At 39.8% G+C, this 11,731-nt stretch overlaps 1 protein-coding gene across 4 annotated transcripts in view; it reads left to right on the top strand.

Annotated features, from left to right (window-relative positions):
* ZNF385B (zinc finger protein 385B) overlaps window positions 1–3,746 on the top strand; it is a 262,176-nt gene extending 258,430 nt beyond the window's left edge. For 3 of the 4 annotated variants that reach the window (XM_006029114.3, XM_006029116.3, XM_025210572.1), the window contains 2 exons: window positions 278–379; window positions 2,320–3,746. In XM_006029114.3, coding sequence (XP_006029176.2) covers window positions 278–379; window positions 2,320–2,538 — 321 coding nt within the window. In that variant the 3' untranslated portion in view covers window positions 2,539–3,746. The remainder of the gene's footprint in view (window positions 1–277; window positions 380–2,319) is intronic. The other variant, XM_006029115.3, reaches the window with a different exon arrangement.
* The last annotated feature ends 7,985 nt before the right edge of the window (window positions 3,747–11,731 follow it).

The following is an 11,731-nucleotide window of genomic DNA, read 5'->3' as shown; positions in this document are numbered from 1 at the left end:
GCTGAACCGAATTATCAGCTCTATATAACAATAGTATCTTTTATATTTGATTAAATTTTGATTCTTTATATGATATACTCAAAACTGTTCTGCTTTACTTAGCAAGAAATAGGATACAAGCTTTGCATCCCACTTTGGGGTCACTGCTATATCCTGAGTCTCACTAGTTTTGTAGTGCCTTGAGGACAAGGGACTAGGTACATGCAGTCAGTAAATCAACTCCAAGCATAAAGCTATGAGATCTTTAAACAACTACGTGTGTTGATTTTGATTTCAGCACATTTCCAGCAGAAGGCACAAGGACAGAGTGGCAGGAAAGCCTATGAAACCTAAATATAGCCCTTATAACAAACTTCAACGCAGCCCAAGCATTTTAGCAGTAAGTACTTTCACTTTGCCCTGTTATATATGTGGGTTTGTGACCTTGGGACTGCCACTACAGAGAGACCATGAGGATGACTGAGTTGACACTTTAACAGAGAAGGAAGCCTTCTGAGTTCTTCCCCCACAGGCAGAATCTGTATTAGCATCAGAATTTAAGATATTTATGTATTCTGTCAGCCCACTCAAAGGCAAAATAGCACTTGGCAGTGTTATTTACTGCTACAGAGAGAGAGTGAACAGTGTGATGTGGAATGGATTGGGAGTCTAGATGAAGGTTATGAACTCAGTTTAAGTTCACTTCCTCTCTTTATAGACATAAAAATATACACACTGGCTATCTGGACAGTTACGAAAACATGCAACAATGATGGATGCAGCTAGGAAGAAGGGCACAAGGTGTAATGCCGAGAACACGTTAATTTTCATTCTTGCAAACAACAAAGAAGTGTGGGTGTTGCCTGGTGTGTAATGCTGGAGCTGTGTACATTTTAGAAGTGTTAATTGCCGAATTAGATCATTAGCCCATGTTATTCCTGGGCATCTGAGCACCACTTTCTGTCTTTTGGCCCCAATTCCACAGTTCTGAGCAGTTTCACACTTTTTTGGGGCTCCTTACTAACTGGTCCCTTTAACGAAGGGCTGCCTATCGCTAAGGAAAAATTGTTTGCCTATTTAATCACTAGTTAAGTCAATCCTGTAAAGACTCATTAGAGAGGAGTATGGACATCTCGTGATACAAAGGTACATTACTATTTGCATATAAAGAAATACAAATAGAAAAGTAAACATGGGAAAAGTAAACATAGGAGAATTCTTTAAAAGTTGAAATATTAGTGGTTCAGTGTAGTCATACTGCGTTGAATGAAGATGCTTCAGGCATTCTCTAACTCTACTCACTCAATAGCTTCTGGTCACACTAATCTTGTTCACTTCTGTAATATATCATGTTGTTATCTCCTGGGTAATAAGAGACCTACAGAAATAAAGGCAAGACATAAGTCTCTCTGTCTCTCCCCCTTACAAGTATATAACCTTGAAACACAGCATCTTTAGTGGACTTATATTGTATCTATTTCATGGGTATCAGATCAGATATGTTGTGGACCTCAGTGAGCCATCATTCATCAAAATGACTTTTTTTAATTCTTATTAGAGACTACAAAGTATACTGAAAACAACAAGTCTTTGTTAGCAGGAAAAGAACTTGATGTGCTAATAGCTGTTTCCCATCTCTGATTTCTACGCCTTTGGAAACTTAGTTTAGCAAGTGACAAGTGATTTAAAAATACACATTTTTGTTTTCTAGTATTGTGCTGAAGTCATGAACTTGACTCACTTTTCTGATCTTGAGTTGATGTAGTGGTAACCTCTATAAGTTTTATGTATTTCATTCTGGTAAATTTTCCGTACTCGCCTCTGTTCTCTGCCTGCCCTCACTCTATAGCAGTGGCTTTCAAACTTTTTTGACTTGAGGCACCCTTCACAGACTCGAGGCCCCCTTCCATAATTTTTGTGAATTGAGTGGCACCCAATTTCAAAAACTAATTTATATCTGACAGTGCTTGCTTCCTTGCAGGGGGCTGATCAGTGGAGGTCGGGGGTTGACCAAACAGGGACAAGCTTGAGCCTGCCCTCCCATGTTCATCTCTTCACACCTTACCTACCTCCTCCCCTTCAGAGGATCTGGCAGCACCCTTGTGGAGAATCATTTCTCTACAGCTTGCTGTATATGTAAACACATGGCTATATCATTTAAATTGTCTTTGGGGCTGAAAAGGTAACATGGGTAAATATTTCCAAAAGACTTTCAAAGACCAGATTTCATAAGCATTTGATATATTCTTTGTAAGAGTTAACCTTCATACCCATAAAAATGGAAGCAGGGAATAGAACTGAATTCACATTTCTTTTTTTGTTTGTTTGTTTGTTTTTCAGGCAAAACTTGCATTCCAGAAAGACATGATCAAGCCCCTGGCACCTGCTTTTCTTTCATCTCCTCTTGCTGCGGCCGCAGCTGTATCATCTGCTCTGTCTCTCCCTCCCCGTCCTTCTGCCTCTTTGTTTCAGGCACCTGCAATACCGCCAGCTCTCTTAAGGCCAGGCCATGGTCCCATCCGTGCAACTCCAGCATCCATCCTTTTTGCACCATACTAGTTTTGTAGAGATAGTAAGATGACAATGGCCAGTACGAGGTGGAAAAGGAAAGCAAGCAAGCATTCAATATTGTAAAATGTCCTTCTCTTTTGAAATGCCTGCAGTGTGAAACCCCAACTGACTATGTCACAGAATTGATCATGGATGGGTACTGCATTCTAGATGCCTAGACAGCATCTCTCTTCTTAAAATTCAAATACTTTGTCTAGGAATGGTTTACTGAAAGCTTACTTGCTCATCAAAAGATCTCATCAAAGATTCATGTATCTGATTGTTGGTTATATTTTTAATGTGTATACAATGCACCTTGAAAACAAGGAACAGAAAACATTTTCCTGGTTGACTTGAACACTAGGGTCTTCCTCGCTCACACTTATGTACATAGATCTCTGGAATCCAACTGGGTATATTTTAGTGTGAAAAAGGTAGATTAACCAAGTGCTTAATTGTGGGTAACATCTTAATACTGAAATGCGTCTTTTTCTTTTCAGTGTGCTCTTGTTGACAGGGATTGTGTACTGTTTTAGACCCCAGTACCAGTGTATCTTGTGTAGTACTAGAGATGTATCACCTGTCTGATCTACACATTTTTAGTTGCTGTGCAAATATTTGAAAGCAATGCAGCTTTGAAGCTTTTTTTAAATTAATGTATTTCTTTTGTTTTATATTTTATTTAGAAAGATTAAAAATAGAAAGCCATAAAACATATAGTTAAGATTATTACTTGTTTGATATTTTCATTTAACTTATTTTGTCAATTCTTCACTTGTGTTGCTAAACAATGTTTAAAATTAAAGGGAAAACAAGCCTTTCCATTGCACATTACCACCACTCATGTGCATTGTTGAAGAAGATAATGGGTCTCTGTATTTATATATAAATATCTTATTTCTTCACTTTTAAACTTGTTTCCTTTGTAACAATGCTGCATAATGGTGTGGCTCCCTGATGCAATAATGTACAGAACAAAATATTTATAATTGACCAACTTTTATTTTCTGTTTACTAAATATATTGCGGTTCTTTCCTGTCTCTCCTCCTGCCCCTTCCATCCTTTTATAAAGGTAATATCAATATGCAGTACTCAGATGAGATCTCTGTGTGATATTGGGGGCGACAAGGTAATAAAGGAACAAAATAAAAGTAATTCTTTTAGAACATCTTTATCTGCAATCCGTAAATAGTCAAATGTCTGTGTATTTTTTTAAATGTACCTTTTCAATAAAATACTATGAAAAATATAAATGCTTGTTGGGCTCATTAATCAGCAAGAAAAAGGAATGTTTGGCACAAATACTTGTGACAAAGGCAGTGTTTCAGCAGATGAGTTGTGCTAGAGAATAATTATAGTACCTAAAAAATTCTTACGGTCGTTTCCTTATCACATTTTGCATAAGCTTTTATTGGGGTCTTTTTATTGCTTTTCTTTAAATAGCCTTTTGGCAAGCTCCAGAAAGGAATGGCTGAGCCAGGTGGTTGATACACCATGCTCAATATGCTATAAGGCCATGCTATCACTTAATAAACTAAAGATTTATCTTTAAAATCAAGTTGATTATGATTCAGACTAGAAGCGAGTTATTTAGTATTTAGTACAACACAGAAAAAGCCCTTCACTGTGAAGCTGTTAGGGTTACTCCATACCCAACATGACTGACATAAAAATCACAACAGTTAAGAAATGAAAACATAAGCCATCTTATAGTTTATGCTCTGTAGTCAAACCATACATCTCAACAGTATCACAACTACAGTAATGCACACAGTGTGTGTTATAACTTGAACTCTGCTCATTGTTACTCTTATATTTACTAGTGTATTATGACCTGGGAAATAGTATGGTAAAGGCTTGCCAGTCTCTTTGTCTCTCCCCCTTACAAGTACATAACCTTGAAACACGTAGGTTAAGGGAATGATAGAATCCAGGCATGCCTAAGGGGGCGGGGTTAAAGTTAACATAAACTATGGAGTAAATATATTGAGGAAAAGGATGACATTGTATAGACAGACACTCCTTTGTGTGCTTATTAGGGCCTGATTCTACAACTCTTACTCATATGGAATAGGGTTTAGTCATACAACTAATCTCAATTTTTACTTGCAGAATAAGTGCTACTTACCATGAATTAGTTATGCTGAAACCCTACTAATTAGGGTAGAAAATTGCAGTGATTTGTGCACTGAAAATAAACAACCTTTTGCTTTTGATGGAAAGTGCTGTCTGTGTCTTATTTTTTATCTTGTTTTTTTACTTACATGTGCAATTGTGTAACTAGAGTTTTTAATTAAAATAAGTTTAGCTGCACACAGTTTCCCACTACTATGATGGAAGAACTGTATAACCCTTAACAACAGGAGATGTTATCAATAACGATCAGATTTGATTGATGATGGTTTTAAAGCTTTTCTTCCAATTACATCCTAGATGGAAGAAATATTTTACATGCTAAGCACAGTGAATGGATGTGTAATCTCATCCACAAATGATTTAAATCACTTCTTAAGCTATACAGTCCAAACAGCTCAAGCAATCAGGCTGAGCGCCAAGGAACTGTCACATTCAGATTCCTCCTCAAAAAACATTTTCCACTTTCTCATGTTTACGTGTGCTATGTACACTATAACTGCTACACTTTCACCAGTCAAATCCATTGCACACAGAGGACTGAACATTTGAGGTAACATTTACATGAAAAATAGGAAGCACTCCCATTATGGCTGGTTATATTTTGTATTTTATAACGACGCGCCATCAGATGCATCCAACTGGTAAAGTTGTATTTTATCAGCTGATGTGGATTTACTAGGGCGATGTTTCTTGAGATGTACTATCACGACAGACATCTGGCTATAACGTTCATGGATTCATTAAGACAAAGAGCTAGTATTGAAAGATAGCATTTATCATTTGCAGTGCTATACCCATTTTAAACTGAACTGTTGAATGTTTGGGCATCTAATTATTTTTATAGTAATAGGACCGGGTTCTCTCATGTCATAGCACCGTTCAGTCCAGCAGGCCATTGGAATAGTGATGTTACTTACAGCTTCTACTTAGACAATTCTAAGTTGTCCCACTGATGTAAGGCTCTTCATGGACCTCCACCAGTGCAAGATCATAGGACAGCCCTGTTACATTCCACGCAAAGAAAGATATGAACAAATGTGCAGGATCTAGACCTGCCATAAATACACCAGCAGCAGTTTTCTGCTGGGCCTGGGTGCAGATAACAGCCTTTGTAATGTTACTTGGGTAGCTTAACAGGGCCATAACTCAGCTAGAGGATCTAGTCTTTATAACCTTTAAGTATGAGTAGATAGATAGATAGATAGATAGATAGATAGATGGGACAAATGGTAGAAGTGGGATACTGTTGGACCTTCCCTTTCTATTCTATTCTACATTTTGAATAGAATTTCCTATGATTTTAGTAGGCAGATGGGAGTGGGAGGAAGTAGCAGACAGCAGTATATTCCCTCATTAATTTTGCCCACTGTAGTTCCTACCAGATAATACAATGCTGAAAATTAAAGTCCACCTTCTAATAAGCTAAAGCTCATTAGACATTTGCCATAGGAGAGAGATTAATTCTCTCATAAAAACCATATATGGAGAAAGGACAGATGAAAGCTACCAGATGGCTTATGGTTTATTTTACTCCCTCTGCCTGTGACCTGCCATCCTCTTGAGTAATATGTGATAGGCTTAGCCCAGCAGTTTTTGCAGGGGAATTCCCATCACGTTTTTATGTGAAACAAAGAGTGAACACAGCAACTTTAAGCTGGGGGAGAGGCATATAGCCTCTCCAGGGAATATTTCACTATCTACCTGGGCTGGTAATAACCAAGTGAGCCCTACTCTTTATCTTAACCTTTGATAAGTGAAGCATTGTATTACTTATTCACGCTTGCTTGGAGAGTAAATCTCCACAGCTGCTACCTTCTGGCCGCAGTGGTCATGGTGATTTTTTTTATTACTGTACTTCGTGTATTCTTGCATATCTACTGTTAACCTTCTAACTGCCAATAACATCTTAAACAGCCTTGTGTGTTTGTTGGAACTGTGTACCTTTTTTATTACAATTATAGGTTCATAACTTGCATGAATTATACTATTTCAGAAGAAAATAAGAATTATCTAACAATTATTTTAATTATAACAGTGGTGTTGGCTTTGCCACACTACTACTACAACTTTTACACCTAGATACAACAGTCTTGGACCAGGGTCCTGTTATGTGAGATGGTAGACAAATAAGGAGCAAAAAAACAGTCACTGTCCCAGGGAACATGAGAAACCAATGAGATAATACTAGTCAGTATGGAGGGATCACAGCATACCATCAATCGAACGATTTCAAGTTTTTCAAGTTGATATCACTGCAAAGAGGAGGCTGAGGAGTCAGGCGGAAAGCCGGGTAAAGTCAGGTGGAAAGCAGGGTAGAGACACACTTCATAGAAAAGGTAGGTTTCAGCTGCATTATTCCTTAAATACAACATCTAATAAGATTGAATCTGGGTTCTCAGATGCAACATTTCCAAAGTTCAGCATTTTCCAAAAGGCTTTCCAACTTGGGCAGTGAATCTGGCAGTAAAAAAGGAATTTTATAGTCCCAGGCTTCAGCAGAGTTATTCTCCAGCTGCTGCCACAACCATGTGAATCCTGACTTCCTGCATGAGACGTATACCAAGCAAGGACCGTTAAGTATATCTAGCAGCAAATCCACTGGCCCTATACCTATTCTGCTCCGTAAAAGCTCTAAGGAATTACACAGATGTGTGGCCATTTCCTGTCCCCTGCACAGCACAACAGCACCATTTGTACTATATCCATCTTCTATACACAGCAGAAAGAAAAAGGACCTGCCCCATCATATGTGATTGAAAGACATGAAGCTGAAGTTGTGACTGAGATTCACACTGACGATGTTATTCCTTTTGTCCTTGTAAGAATGGACCCTTTTTGGTCTTGTCAGCCAGCTAGGAAATTCTAACCAGGTCATATGCTGGGAATAGTGAATTTCTTCTGTAGGTCACCACTACTAATGAGAATAGGAAAAGCAAAGACTTAGAGGGCCAACACCAGTGTGGCAGTGAGAAGCCAGCTGCCAGCAAACACAACTTACCAGAAGTGCCGAGAGAAACAGAGCAGAGAGAGGAGCTGGCACATGTGACGTCGATGCCAAGAAGAGAAACCCTGACCCTGACTCCAAAATGCTTTGCAAATGCAGGCCGGTTCCATTTGGCTGGATGGAACCCAGATGGCAAGCTAAAGGCCACCTAGGACGCAGAAGAGATGGGACCAGAAGTGAGCAGCAGGAGCAGCGTAAAACAGCATCCACACTCACGTTGCCCTGGGAGGGGTGAATGGTGGGAACCCAGTTTAGGTCCCATGCTTAAAGGCTCAGAGGAGCCTATTGACTCACCTGCAGGAGACTTGTGGGAAGCACAGGACAACAACTAGTTCTCCAGCAACAGAGGCCCTGCAGTAAAAGACAGATGGAGACAGTGTCAAACCGTGAGTGAGGGTGGCATCGAGGGGCGAGTTCCTGCTCACCCCAACTTTGGTATTGAAAAGGATCGAGATTAGTTGATTCAGGAGATTCATGGGATCTTACTTACCTGACTGTGACAGTAGCACCAGGTTGGTGCCAGGCAGGGTATACAGTAGGCAGAGCCCCAAGAAACATCGCCTGATTGGCTAAGTGTTGATGTGTGGAGATACAAGAACTTTCCCCCATTTTTTCATAATCAGAAACATCAAAGACATGGCAGGTGAGAACATCAGGCATGGTGAGATCCTAGCCAGCAGGCCAAGCTGTTGGCATGGAAGGTAGGGGAGTAAGAGACCATGCAGGAAAAAGTAGATGCCTGATCAAAGAGATACATGGGCATCTACAACCAGCAATGAAGAAAGACAGCTGCTCCTATACCAATTAGATGCTGTGCAGGCCAGTCCAGCTCCTGGCACAGCCTAGAGAAGCCCTCAGGGTTGCATTTAATTATTCCTTTGCTTGAATGGGTCCACCCAGGACATATTCCCTCCTTCTCCACCCTGCTCTTGCTCCATCTCCTCCCATTCCTGGAAAGTCTCATGCCCGGGGGCAGATCCAAGGGGGGCTGCAATATCACCTCCCTTTGATTCCTGGTACACCCAAAGATTAAAACCAACTGGCCAGAAGTGGCAGCACCATTTCTATTCAGCTAGCAATGAAGGAGTCAATTGATATCATGGCTTATTATAATCTACCCGATTCCTTCTATACTCTTCATTCTATGAGTGTTAGCGATTCTATCTCCTTTTTAATGGCCTTGATGTTCCTCTAATCAACCTATCTTTTTTATGTAATCAAGTTATCCTTTCATCTGCAAATCTGCTGCTTCCTGTACTATAGTTCCTATTTCACAGCCCTGCAGACTGTTTTTATCTCTAACTAAAAACATTTTCTCCAGTGTGCATGGGCGACTGGTGCCATCTTAGTCGGGGTGGGGGGCACATGCCCCCCCCAGCAACCAGTCAGTGACCAGGGGGGCATTCCCCCGTGGCCAATCTTGCCAACCAGGAAGCAGCCACGGCGCTCCCAGAAGTGGCTGCGGCATTTCTGGAAGTGGCTGCGGCTCTTCATCTGGCGCTCCCACTCCCCAGGGCCAGCGCTCTCAGGGAGGTCACCGGCACTCCTGCCTGCCCCCCCTGCCCTTCCCTAAGTGGGTGCACCAGTGCTCTCAGGGGGTGCACATGCACCCCCACATACCCCCAATGCATCACCACTGCTGGTGTGGAAATGTTAACTCAGGTAAACATTAACCCACATGTGGAAATAACTTTAAGTGAAGTATTGGATACACTGTCAAGATCCTCAAGAATGCTAGATTTTGTTTTATGAATCTGAAAAGAGATGTTCATTTAATTCCAATTACTACAAAACTAATCAAACAACATCTTTTGCTTATTTTTGCCTAGCCTGTTGTGGTTTTTAATACATAAGATATGATATTATTATAGAATATAATGTGCATTCCAATAATGTTATATCTGTTTCTGCTTCAATCTTAAACTGAATAATATAGCTCTGGCCCCTAGCATATTAGTAAAGCTTCTAGTTTCTTCTCAGCTGGAGAAAAATATGTGTGTTATATTTGTACTGATGCACCACAGCCTCTTTACCCCACTTCTCAAAATGCTAGATCCACCCATGCCTCTGACTTGAAGGAAGCTGTTCAGCCTGGTATAGCTGGCAGGTTTTTACAACTCATTCCCCTAGAAGGGATTGTGGCTCTTCACAAGTTAACGGGTCACTTCCATATCTCCTATTGAACTGAGCAATCTGAGCAAAGATGAACATGAATGGACATGCTAATACAGTGCAGCAGTTTCCCTGCTGCAGTCATTTGGTGACAGATTTTGCCTGAGCAAGGTCTGCAAGACTTGGCTCATTATCTCTCTTGCTCAAATAGCTTAGAAATTGGCAACCGGCTCATTACATCTATAGCAAAAGCTCTGCTTCTGCTGAAAGTAGAAAAATTTAGGACCAGATCCTGTTCCACAAAAAAATACATCTACTCTTGTAACATTCTGTCATCTTACCCTTAAAACTAAGTAACAAAAAAAACAGTAAAGAAGACAACACATTCACCTTTTGCAGTAATGCTTTTCCAGGAACTCAAGCAAGGTGAAGTAGCCTTGTACTTAAGTTCTTAACTCCATTTAGGCATCTAATCCAAGGAAATACATTCTTCAAGGTGACCTAAATATATCATTATGGGGATGAGGTAGGAAACTATACAGCAGTGGCATTTGCTATTTTTAATAGCTTAGGTAAAGATAGTGCAAAATGAGCCCCTGTATGCTAGTCAGTTGAAATAAAATCGACATCTAAACAACTTATTCTTCAGGTATAGACATTGTACTTTTACTGGTGTAAGTGGTCAGAAACTGGTCTCAGTCCATAACAGAAAAGTTTGGCGCACGTAGACTGGTTTAAAAATGGTGGAACCCGGACTAACATAGACAGCCTCCATTCCTCCCCTCCCCTCTATCCCCCCACCAAAGGGTGAGTGTGTGCTCTGTTTGCTACTGATCTAATCTACGCTGCTTAACAAAAAATCACAAAACTTAGATCGATTCCACCTCAAATTTTTTTAATGTCTGTACGTAACTCAAAGGTTAGTATCAACTGGAAGTGCAGCAGTGGCCTGGCCTCCCCTTTCCGTTAATATATTATGTGACATTGTATCAGGTAGAACTCTTTCTATTTCTGTATGGTAGGAACTTAAATCATTATAGAAATAACAAAACAAAAAAAGGAAACAGGTAGTGGTAATTAACAAGCAGAAAGCAAGCCTGAAGGTCATGATCTTCCTCTCTCAAACTACTTTTGCATGTGATGTATCTTTGGACTGTAACAAAGAGCAGTCTTTCTGCATACTCTTCAGGGTTTTATTCTTCAGCTGCAGGGCCATGAATGGATGTTGGTTTTTTTCATTTCTTGGGAACTTAGTTTGAGAGAGAAACTTTTGCAAAATGACTGCTTTAATAAAAGCACGATACACAGATCTGTATTATTTTGTGATTACCTACATATTTACTTGATAACTAGTCTATGGGATTTTTTACCTTTGTTTCAACCTGCTGCCCTTTTTAAAAAGTATACACTTAGTTTATTTCAAAGGGTTTTTTAGAAAGCACATTTCTCACCAGTCCTTCAAACAGTGTCTGTTTTTTTACAAAGCCAAGATAACACCTTAACATATTTGCTTCAATCCAATTCTCAGTTGCACAGCAAATAATTTAGCCTTTAAATCGTTCACTTTCAATTGACATGACTTAATTTTAACACACAGGTCTGCAGCAGGATGGTGAATTGTTTCAACAAACAGCTGTTCCTTGTTTTAAAAAGTGCCTTTCTCAACTGATGTTCTTACATGATTTTGAACCACTTAGGGTAGAAGTTTGCAGTGCTCTCCACATCTCAGACTGGAATTTATTGTACATCTCCAATGATTTCCACCTTCTCTTCTATTTTCAAAAGCAATTTTTAAAGATTTTTTTTTTCTTTTACTGGGGTGAGGCAGGGAGGGGACTCTTCTTCCATATTTACTTCACTGTCAAGGTCCCTAGTTCTTTACTTCTTCCAAAAGTTTAGATTAATTCTGACCTCCTGTAATGAATGTGTGACACATGGGCATGCTAGGG

The sequence above is a fragment of the Alligator sinensis genome, unplaced genomic scaffold (assembly GCF_000455745.1).
Source record: "Alligator sinensis unplaced genomic scaffold, ASM45574v1 scaffold1130_1, whole genome shotgun sequence".
In the NCBI taxonomy this organism is placed as follows: Eukaryota; Metazoa; Chordata; order Crocodylia; family Alligatoridae; genus Alligator; species Alligator sinensis.
Note: the sequence above shows the minus strand (reverse complement) of the source record. Positions and strands in the feature narration are given on the sequence as shown.